This window comes from Athene cunicularia (genome assembly GCF_003259725.1).
Source record: "Athene cunicularia isolate RWA chromosome 6 unlocalized genomic scaffold, athCun1 chr6_part2, whole genome shotgun sequence".
NCBI classification, from domain to species: Eukaryota; Metazoa; Chordata; class Aves; order Strigiformes; family Strigidae; genus Athene; species Athene cunicularia.
The window spans coordinates 2,035,550-2,055,388 of record NW_020799106.1 but is presented as its reverse complement, the minus strand read 5'-3'; the positions used below and the strand labels follow the sequence as shown (position 1 = coordinate 2,055,388).

General features: G+C 41.9%; 1 protein-coding gene across 1 annotated transcript in view; it reads right to left on the bottom strand.

The window, feature by feature from the left end:
* The window catches only part of GRID1 (glutamate ionotropic receptor delta type subunit 1), a 537,830-nt gene that overhangs the window by 275,509 nt on the left and 242,482 nt on the right, over positions 1 to 19,839 (bottom strand). Inside the window, exon 3 of the mRNA XM_026851878.1 lies at positions 3,648 to 3,932. Within this exon, the coding sequence (XP_026707679.1) occupies positions 3,648 to 3,921 (274 nt within the window). The 5' untranslated portion in view covers positions 3,922 to 3,932. The remainder of the gene's footprint in view (positions 1 to 3,647; positions 3,933 to 19,839) is intronic.

Sequence of the window (19,839 nt, the reverse complement as noted above, 5' to 3'; positions counted from 1 at the left end):
TCCTTGAGCTCTCAGTGGAACTGTCTTATTCCTAAACGTGCCACTTAATTCTGCTGCCTAAAGAATTTCTACAGACATTTCTAAGACCCATTCAGTCACGCTGGGAGGAAAGTTTTTCTTCCCGTTTCACAGATGGGAAAGGAAAACACACAGGGGCTATAGAAAGCCTTCTCAAGATCATGGCAATGGTAGCAGAGACAAAGCAAAGGCTCAGACTATCTCACTCTGGCCTCGAGCTCCAACAGCTCTACAACTCATCAGCAAGAGAGAAGACTTCTCTTAGCTACGACTTGAATTGCTATAGTGCCCAGCCATCGTTTTCGTATCAAACAGCTGAAAAGCTCCCACGGTGATCAACGGGGAGCAGCTTCCCATGCACTTCTGAAGTTATGCACAAAACATCAATGAGGAAAATGGAAAAAACAAGGGCCGAGTCATGAAGATGCAGTATCTGTAGAAACCTTTTTTTACACAAATACAGGAGAACCGGATGGATGTGCATCAAGTGACCTTTCCCCCATTAGTACCGCTCAGTAGAACAATGTATCATCAAGAAGAGTTTGGATGCTCCAACTATGGAGCCTGAGGCCTTGGGAAGGTCACTTCTCCAGCACCACACTATGACCCATTTCTTGCTATTATCCATTTCTTCACCACAATGACAAAAATCTTAAAACTGCTTTCACATTAAATACAATACCACAGTTTGTACCCTGCTTCTATTATCTCCATTTAGCAATCTTTTTTCTTTAAAACTTCTGCATTTTTCCTGTGAAATCTCTCCAATTGTTACAGAACTTAACGCATCTTACTGGAAAGGGCCACATTCTTTCACTGAAGTTGTGCATACAGACTTCTATCTGTCACTTCAGCATAAAACAAGGCATATTTTACTGTAAGCACAACAACATTAAGGGGCTCGTTAGGCTGTTCAGCGAGTACTCTTTACTTCTAATTGCCAAGTCTGTTACTTTTACTTAATTTAACCATTGCAGAAATTATAATCCAAAATGTATGTCTGATAAGGGAGGAGTAATTCATAAGGGTAAGTAATTTTCAGCTCCAGTATAGCACAGCATCTACTATAAACACGGGACTCCTTTAAATTGCGCACTGTTGTCTTGTCTTCAGAAAACCTGACAGTTTCCACAAGGAGGACACCAAGGGATCGGCTGCTTTTCAGAGATCAGCAGATGGACAAATTAAAACATTACTCAAGGGAACAGTGTCACTGCCAGAGAGCAGGTAGAGAAGGACCATTTATTCCAGTAAAACCACAAAAGCCCAGTGCTGGAAACGCTCTGTAATCACAAAGACGTGCTGTCCAGTGACCTCCCTCCTGAGGGGCAGCACTGCTGGAGACACGGGAACCCCCCTCTGCTGAGCTCACTAACGAAAGCAACGGGCACGTGCTGGCGCCAGGCTGCTCCCCCTGCGCCCAGCCTCCAGGGGCTGGCAACCAGGGTAACTATCCCGACTCCCCAGAGCCTGCCCAGAGCTGGCGAGGTCCACTTGGCTTCTTTATGGAAGGAAAATTGGCTTCTTCATCCTGCCTCCCACCAAATTTTTATGAAAAAAAATCCTTCTAGTGGAATTAGTCTGAGATGGTTGTGGCATCCGAGAGGAAGAGGAGAGGAAAGAGTGCATGGGCAGCTGCAGTACACAACATGCTCTCCCACCAGGACGAACCCAGTGACTGCAACGATTTTCCAACCCCTTTTAGTATCTTACTGGTACAGACCGAAGGTCAGTCTGTGGTGATAAAAGATAACTTTGATCATGATTCATACCCTCTAAATTCAGTTAAGGGTTTCAGGATTTGGTATCAAGATGTTAACCCTTTGCAGAAAACGGCAAAGAAACGTGGATGTACCACTGGAATATGCGATACCAGAGTGCAGTACCAGGTTTGCTACCAAGGAAAACGGGTGATAGGAGTTTGTACATAAAGTGCTCCCAGGGCCAAGACTCCCAGGGGTTGAAAGATCCCCAACTCAAGCAGTTTTAGAAGGTTAAAGCTACAAATCAGCAGAAGAGAAACAGTAACTATAAAAGGATGTCGTAAAACGTGTTTTAAGACATCCTTTTAAGATTTATTTTATCCAAGAACTAAAAAAAAAAAAATTGTTAGAAAAATTTTAACTTTTTAAACCCAATCCTCTGCTACATATCACCTTTATCACCAGCAGAAGGCCACAAAAGAACACCTACCACATACCCTGTGGTGTTTGCTTTCAAAGCACTCGCTGGTCAAGCGTTACACGGGACAGTAATCACATGGCAGTTTATTTGCTGGGACGCTAGAGTCTGCAGTTTGTAAGTATTATGACAACTTCTCATACTTAAAATAATCCCATATAATGAAAAGGATGTTACAGACTCAGTTGATTTCCTACTTAAAATTACCCTCATCTTCCTCAATGTGCCTGTTGAAGAAGCAGCACGTGACATCTCTAACAACTGAGGACAGAAAGTCACACCCAAGACTTTCAGAGCTCTTCTGAGGTCAGGACCCTTTGCATAACCTTTTGGTTTGGTGGTGGTTGGGTTTTTTTTAAACCACGAGTCTCCCAACTTCCAACATCAAAGACGTTACTTCTCTCTGATTCACTACTGAAAATCTGTCATTATATAGGGAGAATGCAAATAAAGATCTATTTTTGCAGTTGCAGAAGACTATGTATAAAATCTAAACCATATCCTCAGATACATATTAGACTATTTTTCCAACTGCAATTTAACCTTAACTTCCTTTCTTTGTATTCTGTTCATAGTAAGTCACCACGCCAAAAGCTTACACATCACATTTTAAACCAATAGTGTTTGCACGGTTTTAAAACATACTGTAGAAAATTTATTTTCCCCATTACAGATCCTATATCCTAAGATGACAGTGCCGAAAATACCACAAGTTAGACATATGGAAAAGTGCTCCTATCAGTTGAGATGGGGAGGGTAGGGAATAATTATGCACACAGTTCCCTTTCATTCCGAGAGCTTGGCACAATGAGAGATTTATTTTTTTCATTGATTCTTTACACCCACCATAAGGTACTAAATTTGCTTGGGTAGAGACTCCTTTTCTTCAAGTTTCAGCCCAAAGTAAAAATTTTGCTGAAGGAAATGCATCAGCTGCAGTGAGAATGCTAACTCTACTTTTTGGTTTGATGCCAGGAAGTATGTCACTGTGAAATTTAGTCCAAACGGAGAATAGCGTGAGGAAGCATGTGAAAAAAAAATGGTAATAGTTATTGTGAAAATTAATTTTTAAAGAGAACAATACTCAGCTTTTATAGAAAGTGGGTTTTGGGAATGGGTAGAGGCCATGTTGAACTTCCTTGCACAGCTTCGTGACCCCTTGCCAACCAATGTCAACACTTTATTAATATTTTACTGAAAAAGTGTGAGATGACTCAAACTTTGGCTGTCTTGGTTGGTGTTGCTAAGCAACTTTGCTGCTTGTCTGAGAACTAGTTTTCACAGCAACCTTTCCTTCAAACCAAAGACCTGCATCCTCTTGAAACTCTTTCCTCTTTGTCAATGAAAAACCCAGGTTATAATCCACCCCTCCCTTTATATTTTCCTCCCCGTCTCCCAGTTAGAATTAAATCAATTTAATAGCATCTGAAATTCTCCACTTCACTTACCATAATCACTGTCATAAAACACTATGAATTTCTGCCAGCGCAGCTCGGTGACCAGTTTCAGCATCACGTCATTGAGGCGGACGGGCGGCCGGGCGGCCAGCGTGTACTCCTCCTCCTCCAGGCTGGGGTTCAGGTGGCAGGCCGTGCGCGGGGAGCCTCCCGTGTTGCGCTGTACAAAGAGGTGTGGGATGTGCATGGCATCCGTCAGGGACTGCAGGGCGTTGGCCGAGGCACAGCCAGTGGATGTCACTAAGGCTAAGATCCCCAGGGTCATCAGGTCACAGGCTGAAGAAGACAAGAAAGAAAGGCTTAGAACAAGCTTAACAACTACTTTGACCAACCTAGCTGCTACGACAGGAACAAGACAGGCTTTACCCTCACCATTGACAGAGCTGAAATTATTTCTATTACAGCACAAGCTGAAACGTTTCAGAGTTACATCCTGTACCTTTACAGAAGCAGACAGTATCTGCAACCTGTACTGATAAGACAAAGTTGAGGACAGATAACACTACTGCTGTCACTTCTGCAGGCAGGAGCCACTGCAGATGGAGATTATGGCCCTTGCTTCAGGTCATTCCTGGAGGAAGAAGGCACTGGATTCCCATTTTTTAAAGCCCACTTCACTGCTTTGCCCTCTTAATCTGCATTGCGCACACTGGATGAAGACTTCAGAAAATAAAGAGCATTTTGAGGTTCAAGGATTTGTCTCATACAACAGAGTTTTGAAGGATTTTTAATTTGATGAAAAAGCATTCACTATGCATCTCAGAGCAGCGAAGAAACAAAGGCACTTGTTAGAACAAAGGCAAACTCTGGAATGACTAAACGATTATTAACAACACTGTAGCTGTCTTTAAAAAGATCTGGAAAAGCACATACTCTTTGAAAGCACAGCACGTACTGAGGCCATCTACCTCTGAGCACAAGGTGTTAGGTGAGTCCTAACGGCCCGTGGGTCGGGCAGCCCTGGGCAGAGCCGCTCAGACAGCTCCATCTTCCCAGGACTCCTCCAGGGAAGACAACCTGGTATTCACCTGGGGTTGGAAAAAGCTTCCAGCCAAGGCCTCCAGCTATCATTCAGCAGCTATTTAGTCAGTGGTGGTGGTGGGAAGACTGTGTAAGACTATAAAGCAGCTGTTGATGCCCATTTTTTTTACTAATCCCCTTGGATAATAAGTGGCACGAAGTCGGCCGCTGGGAGCTCAGCACAGGGAGTGCTCACAGGCTGGTGCTGCACCCGCCTGGAGGGTCCTCCAGGGGCACTTGGCACCTCCTCCTCCTCCTCCCTCTGAGAGGGCTGGGGGTGAGCTCAGGGTTTCAGCAGCTCTGCCTGAGCAACCACCTGCCCAAGCACAGCCTGCCCCAAGAAAAACAGCCACTCTGCTTCCTCGGGATGGAGACCCACCATAAGAAAGCCGGACAGGAGAAGACTGGAGATGCTCCCCAGTCCCAGTGCAGTCCAGGTCAGCTTGTAACAGCGGATAAACAAAAGAGCCTCTGGGGTGGAACTCAGAGAGCAGCTGAGCAGGGAATTCGGCTGGAGCTGGGAGGCTTCTGGCACTGGTGCTTCCCCCACAGACGGTGGCTGCCTCGACACGGGCGAGCAGGGGGCACACGCAGGGCACAAGCCATGGGGCTGGGGCACACGTCGGGGCTGGCAACACAGGAGGGAGAGGCTGCCACCCTCCTACTGACCGCCCACCTCCCATCTCCGGGGGAACAGAGCGAGCAGAAAGGGAGAAAAATGAGGACTATGGAATAAGAGGATTTATTATTCCTCTAAAGACTTTTCTCTCCACTTTCAGAGCCCAAAAAGTCCAAGGGACTGGGCAGGTTCTGAATAATTAATAGTAACTAACAGTTAATTATAAATTAATATTAATTACGTTAAGCTACGGTAATCAAAATACATAAAACTGTTTCTAATGCAACCAATGAAATGTTTAACCAAAGTATCTTCTTAGACCCAACAGAAAACAAATACATTTCACTTTGATACAGGATAACAGAAAGAAAATGTTTGATCTTCTCTATATACAGAACACTCAACATGTAGCCTAATGCAACATGAAGTGCTTTTAAAATTATTTCCTTGATGGTCTTTACAATAAACATATGTCAGCTGAATTATCTGAATTTACTCTGTGTTGATTATAGTTATATGAAACTGGTTTGTTGGTTTTTTTTTTTCTGAGAGCTGACCTGATTTAACAGCAGGGAGGCACTACATTTGCCAAACGGGAGACCCAGGTTCGGGAACAGATTTGATTTCCTAGGCTTCTTGCCAGAGAAAACTGAACATGTCATACAGGTAATTTATTTAGTCACAGTAGGGGAGAGAACAGAGAAGTGGGAACAGAGGGAGAGAACAGCAGAGCTGAGCTACAAACCCCTGCAGAGATCACCAACCAGCAAGCGCTGCTGTCACCGAGGGCGAGGGAAGCAAGCCACATGGGTCTGTGGAAGGAACAATTTACTTGCAAAGCAGACAGAAGGAGAGAAAAAACAAAGTCCTTCTGATAGGAGGCTGCATTCAGAGAGTCACTCCCTTGCGGAACACAGAGCTGATCACCACTTGTATAACAAGAGATAACTTCATTCGGCAGTTGACGCTAACCAAAAGCTCCGCACCTATCGGCAGCGAAAAGACCAGAAATACAAGAGACCACAGGGAACGGGGCCCCCTCATCCCCCAGCACAGCCATCGAACACAGCTGGAATGTCTCAAAGCCTGGTCTGGTTGAGGCATTCTCCCAGTGTACCGTAGTCGGTGTCAGTGGGTTAAAATGAACAACTAGTCAATACGCTGCTACATTCTGGTGTTTTGTCAACTGATGACGTTCTGCCTGAAAGCAGATGCTACACCGTAAATGCCACCTCCTCAAGCCTCTGTTCTGAGGCAGCGTAGCAGACAAAAAATGGGAATAACTAAGGGGAAAAGGTTTCATATTTTCTGAATTGCTTTTAGTCAAATTACAGAATGTAAAAAAAAAAAAAAAAAAACCAAACCGTGCAGTATTTCTAATAGAAGACTTTCACTATATAAGAATACAATGGATTCCAAGAAGTTCACCCTCTCCACACTTATTACACTGAAGGGTGAGGAAAAGCTCTCAGCACACAAAGAATAAACATTCCTTTCCACATGAGTAACACAATGGGGAACCACTACATAACAGATTCATTAAAAAATTAACTCTTAAGATATCTTGAAATTTCTTAGCAAGAGAATGCTCAGGGATTCTACAATTCCAGAAGAAAATTGGTGACAATTTTTTTTTTTTTTTTTAGGATTTTTCCCCCCACATGCCTGTAGTTTCTTGCATACAAAACTTCGACGTGAGAAAAGATGTTTAATTTTCTGTTATCCTTCATAGCAGCTATGGATTTTCAGCAACACTCAAGCATCCCTGACTAGATGACAGAGTAAATCACTAGTTCTGTGGGTCAGCTGCAGCTTCCTAAGCACTCAAAAGAACCCACAATTTTTGCACATGAATTTCATAGCCCCCATCTTAACTTCCTTCAAGCTGAAATACAGATTTGCGCTGCCATGGCTCACGTCAACCTACTCACATAAGGGAAAGGGGAATCAAAATACCTTGAGATCTTTAGTGATATTTAATTACTACAGTTGTAGTTATAGCAATTTCATATCGGTATAACTAAGTTGCTTCCATATTTATTTAGCATGTAGATATATTTACATAGATAAGTTTCAAGAAAGAATGCTTTCAAAGTATTTGTCCCACAGATGAAAAGGCACAATGTTCTAGCAATCCTGCCTCTAAATTTCACTGCTATATGAGTAGCAATAATTATTACTGTACTGAAAGCCTTCATCACCATCAGGCTTCTTTTTAAGAAGACAGCAACATCCTACAAACCACAGAGTAAGGAATGTTCACGGTAACACGATGAAAACATGAACATCACAATACCTAAAGACTAAACCTGTGTTCATCGATTTGAGCAGATTAAATTATGTCACGGCATTGCCCGTCAGTGTTGGCCTCCATCAACACCCCACCTTACAAACTCATACTTGGATTTCATTGAAGTTTCCCACATGAATACAATTAACTCCCCTTTCCACATCTGTTTGAAACTTTACATCTTGACCTGTTATTTCCATTACAGAGTTTCACGTGACACTGTCTCTTCTCTTCATCTATTGCCTTGGTTTTTTCCACTTATCTTCTCTGTGTCATCTCTGTCATGATGTTGGCAGAAGTAACACGGACTAATATATGTTGGGCATTTTCCAACATCCGTTAGCCTAACTTGACTCTTACATCACAGCAATACATCCCAAACTTTGCTCTCATTCTGTAACCCACACCTCCAACTCCAGTTGCATCCCATGAAGACCACACTCAAGCCTGGAAGAGCAGCTGTTATTTTTCAGACTGCACCTTATCCATCCAACCCTTTTAATCAGTGGGACTCCTCATTGCACATGAGATGATGCAAGAATTCTACTTTGCTGCAACGATGTTAAGGTTCTATTTCTGAACTCAGGTGCAGATGGCAAAGTCCTGGTTTGGCACCGTCCTCATAATGGGCATTTGTATTAAGAGCTTTAGCTCAGATTTCTCTAATTAAATCCTTCTCTTTCCAAACTGCAGGGAATCAAAGTACTCCAAGAAAACCTGTTATCTTGCTCCTGGCAACATGACAATACGACCATCTTTCAGTCTCCCTTTCAGCGGTTTCCCGTTATTCAGAAAAGGGTAGAATCTTGTTCCTTTGTTTCCACAATTATCAACAGATGAGCTGCCGCTGTCGTTTCAGACCTAACAACATATCCACCTACTGGCACCCATACTGCCTCTTCAAACTCCAGTGCCTTTCTGTCCCTCACTTAGGTGCATCCCTATACCTGGTCCTACCACTTTGGACACCAACTCATTGTATTTGATAAATTCTCTCTGAATTGTTTATTTTTACCATCATTTTTTCTTCCTTTTCAGTTTGACTAACGCTTACAAGCTCTTCATTGCACCGCAAACGGAGAATCATCATAATCATAAATAATTTGCATTTTTTAAAATTTCAGTTTGAAAACTGAGAGGTTGTTGCCTTTTTGCTCAGAAAGATTTTCCAATAAAGGAAAAGAACTTTGGATCTGGCAAGAGAATGGAAATCCAACCACACTGCTTAGAGCTGATATTTCTTGTGTAGTACTCTGCAATGAAATGATTAACAAAGTTGGCACTTAAGTGTCTGTAATTAGGTTTCAAAGCTATCATCCCGCTGAGATGAGATGAGAGACCTCATGCTTACCTTAGCACTACTGTCCCAGTCAATCTGGCAGAAAACCAAATTTTTCACATTGTTTATCTTTAGAAACCAGTAGGGGAAAAAAATATTTTTATAATTATTTTACCATTAAAACATTAAATTCCAGAGAACATAGCAAATTCCAGGGGGATGGGAGCAGAATCTATTTCAGGAACCTAAGTCCTAAATATTCCATGACATTGTCAACACCTGTTATTTATTCTGCTGAAAATGCATAGTCAGCAAATCTACCAATTGGCCTAGCAAACAGATACAGCATATCATGTGCTATATACAGATAAACACACAAGGAATTAGTTACTGTATTATTCATGTGTACAAAATTTAATCAGGAATTTCATTCATTGGCCAGTTTTTATATAAACAGATACCCATAAAAGTTTTGGGCGAAACACTAGAATAGCGAAGAGTTAGGAGATAAAAATATATCTGTTCAGAAAGATGAGAATCTGCATCTTTAATCAAGATTAAAGGTCTATGGGGAAACTCATCCATAGAGGTATTCCTAAATTAAATGGAAATGTCCTCCTGGGAGGCTTGTCTGGAGCACCGAGATGAGAGAGAAAGGATCACAATATATATTTTTAAAAAAAAAACCAAACAAAAACAACCTGCAGCCCACCAAGCAATATTTCAAAATTAACAGGATGATGATACAATTCCTTCATCTAATACCAAACTAACACAAACCAGAGAAGTGAGCATTTTCATGCACATCTAAACAAAACTGAACTGTTTCTGCTGTAGTACACGAGAAACTTCTACGAAGTCAGGGCACAGATCTACAGCTAATTCAGCCACACTGAAAAATGGCAGATAGCTAATAGTCTTTTGCATTTTAATTCTCTTTAGGCCTCAAAAGGCCTTTAAAATTTAAATGCTTTTGTGCAAAACCAGTCCATAAGGCAGACAAAATTATAGAATAATCTTATTCATATAACTGAAAATTCTTCTATTAAAATACCAGTCTACAGAAAGATTCACTCCTACTACTGGTGAATTAAGGATAACATCAAAACTAGTTTAAGCACTCACGGAACCTGACACGTCACTAAATGGGGTTTCCCGAAGAATTTTTTCCTACCTTCACATTTTATGTTTGCTTACTCCTCAGGTTCTTTCATTAGCTGAGAAAGACAATTCATAACGAATTGACATCAAGAGGCGAGTGATACGCGATGCAGTTGTCCTTCCTTTGGATACCCGGCAATAAATACATTTTTTGTTGTTCCGTTTCTGTAGGCTTTTACTTAACTTTATGTTCTGTACTTACACTACGTTTCCTCAAATAACTAAAGAATTTATTATTTTTATTATGAAAACCCTACACAAAGCTAGAGTTATTTGTCACAGATTAACTGTTAATACAGAGAAAAGATAACAAACGTAGACAGCAAAAACCTTTTATGTAGCACTATCACTGCTCTGTCGCTTCATATGTAGGGAAGATGAATATATCTTACTCCATTACACAGACCTTCAATCAAAACAAAACACATCTTGAAACAAAAAGCAAGTTCACAATTATTCCACTGTGGTTTCGTGCAAAAAGCAAACCAATCAAAACCCGTAACCGCCCCAACTTAGATGCGTATGGTTTTTTTGGATACAGCGTTTGAGAACAGTAAATATTTCCTCCCTTTCATTTAAACAGCTCTTCTTCTGTGTCTGGGACCAGGATACAGGCACACTTAGATCCCACAGCCCTTGAAGCAATTATTTTGGAAGCCACAGGGAAGTCTGACACAGCCTCACCATAGCTCCTTGGTGGCAACCGTGTTCCCCCGCCTGTTAGCATTCAGAGCCCAAAGATGTCAAGTTTTCCACCAGAGATGAGAATTTCAAATCATGAAAGGATTTCCCACGTATGATAACGCATCGGGAGAGGGGCCCTGGAGAGCATCTGCGACTGGCCCAGCATTCAGAACGCAAATACAACCACCCATGAATACTGCCGACTCACTTTCAATAAATAAAAATAAATAAGTAACCATTCTGAGAACCAGAGAGGACAGAACATGCCTGGAGTTTGTCAGATAGATAACATCCTTGCTGACCTTCAGAGAAACATAATATAAAACTTAAAACAACGGAACCATGTACCCAACACAGAAAAAACTCCAATGCTTGCCTCCTCAAAACCCCCATTTTGTAGAGTCTCACATCAAACAAGTCTCCCTTTATGTGTCCTTTTCCTGAGGCCATGAAACCCACATTGAAAAGAACTCACAATAAATCAGTGCAGGGCTCTCTCCAGCTCCGAGAAGCCAAGCGTACCTTCTCCTGCCAGCTCGCAAGCTCAGGAATTGCTTCAAAACCTGACACACACCCCACATTGCCAGAGCATCTCTAGACAAGATAGCGATACCTTCCCCTGGGTAAATCTATGATGGAAGGTCCTTAAGAAATAATTGGCAACAGCAATAAATCCTGGGCCATGGTCCCTAAAAATCACAAGACTTATAGCAGCAAAGCTAGAAATATATAAGCCAAGCTGTAGCGGGATCATTAGCATCCACACAGGGGTAAGATGCTGCCAGAGAGGCACGGACTGCTACCGACTCCCTGAAAACTGGAGCAGCTCATTGCCGACCCCTGACAGGTTCATTTTTCCTTTTAGTGCAACTATTGAAGAAACATCAGATTTGTCAGCAGTGCAACTGTCTTTATGAGCCCTCCATGGTTTGGGTTTTTTTTTTTGCTACTTAATCTCATAATAACTACCAACCAAAACGGTTACACTAGATAATACATTGGGAAGAAAACAGAATAATTACCATTTAGCCCGTTTCTGAATTCTTTCTGCATCCTTCATTATCTATTTTTTTTCTTCTTAGAAAACATAAGATAAGGGAATCTTAGGTGTTTTTTTCTTAGCAACAGAATCTTAGCAACTGAAATAAGACTGGCAAGCCAGTTGATAAATACTTTCTTCCTTTTAGAAAAACCTATCATAAATTGTATGGGTAAAGTCCTATAGCTGGACACTTCAGTCTCCAACGTAAGTAAAAATCTCACAGCTGGCCAGATCAAAGCTGTGATCCAAAAATTAGATATGCATCACCACTTACATTTTCTAAGGTAATGATGATTTTTGCGGTAGGCCAACAGTTATGAGGAAAAGATTCCAGAAAACCAGCACATAAGTTCAAGAAAACCAGTATGTCCATGTGTGAGCGTGCACATTTAAGCGTACATGCCATCAGTGTATCACAACATCCCTGAAAAAGCATCTAAAACCACCTCAAAAGCTAAGGAAAGCGTGAGATTTTGAAATGTTTCCCAAAAACTTTTCAGAAAAAGGATTATTAAAGATCGTCCCTCTATTTTGGGGGGCTGCTTTTATTGTTTCCTGCAGCACTCAGCAGCCTGAGGTGAACAACGAGGACTAGGGGAAGGAAAAAAAAAAATGTTTTTTTTCTATGTATTTTTTTTCCTTCAAAAACACGCTAGCCATTACCCACAGAACAGAGGCACGCTGGCGCTATCCCCTTCCCTGCGCTGCCTTGCCCACACTGCCTCTTTACCTCTTCCAGGGTGGGAAGGGGGCTCCATCTCCTGCGCCCCTGCTCGGAGGGCTAACGGGCGCCTCCTCGCTGCTCCTCGACGCCGGCTGCATGGGAGATGCAGTATTCAGCCCTTCAACTTGCTTTCAACTATATGCATTACTACCTGATGTCTCGTGGGCCAATTCTCAGCACGTATAAACTGTCAGAGCTCCCCCGACATTACCAGAACTGTCCTTTTCCTCTAAATAATAGTCACTGTGTCTTCTTTCCCCCATTGCCCCCGTGGTTCAGCATTTTCAGCAAACTGTCATTGTTGGCTTGCACACACACAGAGACAGATCACCTGCTTTTGGTCTGAAGGCTGCAGAACACTTATTTTATAGGACCTGTAGCGAACACACAGAATTGCATAAATCCTTTCCCTAGAGCGCAAGTTGACTGCAACAAGTGGAGGTTTAAAGCAATTTCCCTGGAAAAGCAAACCAAAAGGACGTTTCCATGCACGACAAGATTCTCTGTGTCAGTACCAAGCCACTGAACCACTCGCTGCCAGCCTGGAAAAGTTAACCAGGAGAAGGAAGAGAAGCCATCTAGACCAGACACTTCTATTTGCATTCATGCAGATAAAGAATTTATTTCAAAACGAAAAGTAATATACCACAGGGAGGGGAAAACAGTTATCAAACGCTGAGTTGTGGCTTTCATTTATTTTATGGGAGCATATTAATAGCTCTCTTCAATCTTTAACAGTCTAAAATAAAACATGCAAGTCCTCTTCACGCCAAGCACACGAGTAAAACTGCTCTACTGGCAAAGCAGTTTAGTTTCCATACAATTGAGCGATGCCATCAAGTGGTCAAACAAACACACCAGTTCTTTTCCAAGCAGGGTTTCTGGGTTCATCTTCACTGAACACTCGACATTTTGCGTCGAAACGCTACCACCACGAAATCAATACGAGGCACACTCCACTGATAAAAGTGCATTAATTGAGAGCACTACTGACTGATAAGAGATGGCCTTGTTTTTACAAAAGGCAGATCTGGTACTGCTCTCTAGCTCCTCCAAAGAAGGTAAGAGTGTCTGAGAGCAGAAACAGCTTTACAGCCAATAATCTGCTTTATAGCCGAATTTTGCTATTGGCTTTGCAGTTGGGTGGATTTGGGAGCCGGAGTTAGGAAAGACTACATAAAGTAGGTATTAAAAATATATATTTTTAAAAATTTTAGACAACAATTTAGCGGTGTGATTGGTTAAGGATGTTAAATATCACAGACCTGAAACATTTTCTTGTTTTTTCTGAATCGACAACAAATAAAAAAGCAGCTAATCAGTACCTTGGCAGTACAGAAATTCTAAAGAATAGCTCTACTTCTGGTTTTTTTTTCAACAAAATGTAATTCCATTAGTAATGGTTTGCTCCTGGAATCATAGCTTGGCATGATGTTTAAAAATCTGAATAAGCATTTCTGTTAATTTGGAATAGAGCATGGGTTTACAGAGCTGCACATCAATCACTACAGCACCAATACTATTTTAAGGCACCAGGAAGAACTGAACAAACTCTGGCTTTTTTTTCCCTTTCCCCCGTTCTACACTAATTCTGAGATAAAATTAACTGCAAACCGTCTCGGTTATTCAAGGGACATAAACAGATGCTTTTCTGAATACCGCGTATTTGATTTCCATTCTTTGCAAGTTGTTAATAATTATGTTTTCTTTTACCCTTCAACACAGAATAAACTGCACTTTCTCACCCTCTGCCTCCTTCACCTGCTTTCATTATAAATCGGAACGATACAGACGTATTTTTTCACACCTTCACTGACGTTCTGCAGCAATGCTTGACTCTGCCGCCTCCTTTGGGACTATTTTACATGTACACGCTGAGTGACATCCCAGCGTCAGCACGGCTCAGGCTCAGTTCTGCCGAGCACTACAGGAAAACGCTCTCCTCCCGTTTACAAAGAGCGGTCAAACGTAGCAACTCCAGGCAAGCCGGTAAAACCTCCCGGTTCTGTGGGACCGAGGAACAGATCTGGATTCTGAGCAGCACTGACAACTAAGGAACACATTAGCCCCTCCTGCCTAATTAGCAGCAATGATACATATGCACAAAAACGGCCAATAGAAACTTGGGGGGGGAGCCTCGCCCCTGGAAATTGTTCCTCCTCTCATGCCTTATGCTGGAAGCTGGAGGGATGAACATCAGTCTAAGCATCAGTTGCTTCCACACTACAACAGATTTCTCTATTCTGCTGGTTCCCCAGCACATCAGCAGCACGTGCCGCTGGCTGCACACCCCCACTCAGATTTCAAGCAAACCAACCCACTGGCACACGATCACCTCCCCGTAACCGATCCGCCACTGCGCCTCAGCAAAACGCCAGTTTAAAGCCAACAAATTCAAACAACTGCAAACGTGACTCCAAAGCCACACTTCACCCTCTCTGACCTACGCTCCAGGCAGGAGACTTGGCGGTATCGATAGCCCAGAGGCTCCATTCCGTCAGAGCTGCTGTGCGATGAGAAGTTAAACGTTCCGAGACTCGAGGTAAGTTCACAAAAGTGACCACTGCCCGACGGACAGACACCGAGTTCCATACTCTAACAGCCAGCTCCAGAAACGCACAGCCCTAAAACGTATCCTTATCGTCCTGGCTGTGCTTTTCCTCTTCCAACCGCTCTTACTTCTACCAGCAAAATGGACAGCAATATTATGTAAGACAGATGAGACACCAGAAATCAATTCACGTAGCCAAGGAAGCACGCCCATGGTGAGGGAGCCAACTTCTCCAAACAACATTAATTTATTTATGCCAACTGCTGAAAGACTTGGAGTGTTTATGAATCTAGCTGTGACTCAGTACTTATTTATAGCATATATTTATTGACAAGTTTTAGGGGTTGATCTATTGAAAGACCTCTCCAATGCATCACATACTTACAATTGCATTCAAGGATTATGCAAATAGCCCAAGCCTAGCAACAGTCTAAAGTTGCTATTTCATCTTCTAAAATCAACTTTACAAGGAGCACTTGCTTCTTTCCTCACCCATGAAACACATGATGAATGCCAAAATTATTTTTGCTCAATACTAAGAAAAAGATCCTGTCCTCGCTCAGCACCAGCGTTCCTTACATGAAAAAATGCTTTTCTTACAGATCTCAAAGCCCCCATGACCATCCAGAACTACAGTTTAGTGGCAATAAAATACTGCAGATCTGCATTCTCCAGTTTTCATCTTAGCAGCTGTCCTAGAGTAACTTCAGATACCACACATCACTTTTTTAATACCTAATAAATCTACTCTAAATTACTGGACCATTACTCTGAATTTCCCTCTCCCCTTCAACTCTGCATGAGTCAAATCAGAGAAAAACATCAAAACCCAAAATTTTCAAGAGTTTTTATCCGAATACATGAATTTAGCGAGGTGCTTATATGTATTATAGTCACATGCTCAATTCAGAAGCCAAGTAAAAAATTCAGAAGCCAAATGTTAGATAGTCACAGCAGCTACAGCCTTCTTGCTAACCTCACGCTGTCCCAACCATCAGGGGATTTTACTGTGAGAGCAGCACTCAAACTCGAGGACTGCTAAAACCCAAGTGACAGCAGGGCACCACAGACAACACAACGTCAGCTTCAGACCGTGGGCACCCACCGACAATAACTGTTACATTCCCTGCAGGTCTAAGGGGTTTTTTGTTAGTTATTGTACGATTGTTATATTTGCTCTGATTTTTTTTTAATTTATCGTACATCTTTTTTGTAAAGGCACTGTCCTGTCCAGAACACGTGCTATATACACCAACTAAATCATCGTGTTCTTTATACCTTTTCTTTTTTTCTCACCATCACTGAATTGTTTTCATAAAGTAACTTGTCTGTAAGGTGGAGGGCCAGAAGGAATTAATACTCAGGCCTGATGGTACCTTCCCCTATAGAATCTCACCTTGTCTGACTTCTAATAACCTACGTGCTTGGCATTACGGACATTTAAAGTTTCCCAAATCTCTCCAGAAGTGAGGCATTGCCTTTTGAGATTAGTTCTCTAATCACATCATGGAGGTGCAGTTTTCCCAGAGCTCAAACACTGTACTCTAGTTCTGCAGACTCAATGGTTACTATTAGCTCTCCAAGCTTCCCAATTTACTTAAAATAACCCTCTCCCAAAGATCCAATTTCATGAGTGCTAGGCTAGGCTATAATTTCTCATTCGAGGATCTCTAACAGTCAAAACACATACCATAGATTTTGAAGTAGTTGCTAAAACAAGAAATAGTGTAAAAATACTAACACCCCATTTCCAGGCTCCGGAACACATTAGCCTCATCTGGATGACTCTTCCAAATTTATGTGATGTCTTCAGACTGAAGGCTTGTCTGTCCTCCTTTTCTTTCCCTTTGTTTCTTGCCTGGACCACAGTGTCTCTTCCCACATGTAACCTTTTATGTTTCTTTCCTTAAAATGAGTGATGAAAAACCTTGCTTTTATAATCTTTCATGATGATTTTACAGTATCGTCAACTTTGCGAAGAACGCTTTGGTCATCAGCTGACTAAAGTCCCCGCTAAGAACTTAGCTTCCTGCCTTAATTTGAGTTTGGTCTTTATAAACTGATTTTTTCATAAACAGATTTTTTTTCAAAACCATAAAATCAATCCTTGCTTCAAGGGCATTCCACAGTCACAGGTGGTTTGTGGATCTTTCCGTTGCTACTTTTATATTATCACTAAAAAATTCTGTCAAAAATAAAAGACAAAAGGAAGGGAGAATACCTATTTTTAAAGTGAAATTTCAGCTGGTTTATTATCTTTGTATGGAGTTCATGATCTTGGAAAGAAATCACACACTGTAAATAGGCCAATTCTGAAGGCAGCTTCAAAACAAAATGAACGTTTATCAAAATAAACATTTTTCATATGAACTTAGTAGCCCAGCAGATGAATTTTCCCCATAATTTAAATAATTCATCACTACAGAACTCCCTCATCTTCAGGAAAGAGATATGTTTTGGTCTCCCCTTCTTTTTTTTTTTTTTTTTTTTTTTTTTTTTTTTTTTTTTTTTTTTTTTTTTTTCCTTCTCCTATCAGGTGCGTTAAGGTCAATGCAACCAGAAAATTCGCTCTGTCTCCCGTGCCAGCAATGCTAGTTTCAGACTCTTCTCCTCACAGATCTGAATCACCAAGATAGGCTGGCACATTAGCAGCCTATCTAAATGCCTTCTGTTATTGTTGTCCCTTTCAACCTTTGTCACAGCTCACTTATCTTCCCTCAAATTACATTTTAAAGCTAGGACCAGGACAATGGAATTTTTAGCTAGGTCTATCTAGTGTCTCGGCTTAGAAAGTTCCCAAAATCTTAACAGACAGAGGTTCTTCAGTAATGCAAGTGCAGAGGTGTGCTAAAACACGCTTTACAAAGCACGTGCTTACCCCTCCCACATCACCTAAAGGGAGTTCTATACAGATCTTGGCCATTTTCTACAGTACTAGGAACTATTTTGGTATAGGTGTATATACTAGCTATACTCTGGACCTGATTCATCTCAATAAGCAACTTATTTGAAATCAAATGGAATTTATTCACTCACCAGGATGAAACTATTCTGTGTAACCAGGAAAACTACCTCCTGGATAAAACACGTCAGCTGATTTCTGTCAGAGAGACTCTCCCTCTTTACATGATAAGAATATTTTTATATAGTCCAAAGCTACATCCTGAGACCATCTGTCTGGCAGGCAATGACCTTGCACACTTATTACTCAAATTCCATGGAGATCGTTATTTTATATATATATATATATATATTTTTAGAGTGACAAGTATTTCTCAGTTCTACAAGACAAAAGTGATTTTTGCCATTGATAACAGGGTTCCTTAGCTGTACAGCCCAAGGCATAATACATTATCCTTGGCCACACTACCAGTGGAGGGTGTTAATGAAGCCCCAGCCTGAAGCAAGCTTAAAGTTTGGGGGAAATTTAGCTCCTTCTTGCATAAAGCTAGGTGTAACGGAGGCGTATATAAGATGCTCCTTCCTCACATCCCCCTCCTAGGACAGGGTGGCTGCCACATACTAGCCACAGCCTGGACACTGTGGAGACCAAGACCAACACCGACCCTAAGGACACATTCCCTCCTCCCTTCCTGGGCCCTCTGGTTACTGGCCCACACTTGATGTCACCCCCGAGCAGGCAGGAGATCCTGTGGGTCTCAGCTGCAGTTAAATAACCAGTCCCCACACCTGACACTTCACGCAGCCCATCTGCTACTTTATCCCACAAGACTTTTCTCAAGGGTCGGTAAGCTAAAAAAAAAAATTTTGGCAACCGATTGGCCTCTATAAACTCAGTTTGGGGTGAGCATCAGCTGTCAACCTCTTGCTTCAGTTCTTCACTGTGAAGAGTCTGAGATCTCAAGGGCAAGTTACACAAAGCCTCCAGCATAAAGCATTGCCTGGCTCCCTTCTACGCCTTGGGTACGTGCCAGCTAAAATGGTGACTGAATCCGTCAAACACAATTCCCAGCCGCCGTCGTTCAGAAACCCTATCCAAAAATGACAGGCCTTCTCGTTCACCAAGGATGCCAACATTTGTTTAGAGCGCAGTAAGTGCCACGATAAGCACAGTGCGTTAAGCCCTGTACACAAATCAGGGGAGACTAAACTTCTCTTTCTTACAAGGTCAGTTGGATTCAGCTGGAAAACTTTATTTCTGATCTCTGCACGCAGACAGAAGTAAAGGAGTCACATGGATAATTTATGCAGATGAATGACAGTAACATCTAATTTCCTTTGTGTAGTCATTTCTGTTTATTTCTTGTCTTTGTGTTTTCCTGGAGTACTTGGATGAAGCACGCAATTGCGTTCTGCTCAAGTGGTTAATACAGCGTGAAGAGAAATCCATACTTGTCGTGACGTTTCAGGCTCTGCACAGCAGAATCACAAGGAATATTATTTTTGGCTACTGCAAACAAAACAGTGCAGATGCTATAAAAAAACAAATGAACAAAAATCCAAATTCCTGTAAACTATTTCAATGTAAGCAATTGCCCATGTATTCCTTGTGAAGTCCAGGATCTGCTCTCCTCTTTCACAAAACACGCACAATATATTTTTGCAGTCATCTGCCACAGTTCTACTAAAAGACAGGTTAAGGATGAAGTTTCTTCTGAGACGAAACTTTTGGGGACCTTTTGTGGACTACTGTTATCCTCTAACCGTTCCTCTGTCAGGGTTCAATTCTGCACTCCTGGTGTAAAACGCCACCTTCTACTGGAGGTAAATACAACGTTGAATCGATCATTAGCTAGCCTGGGTTTGTCTCGGCCAGTGTCTTTTCTGTCATATCTGTCACCAATACCACGAG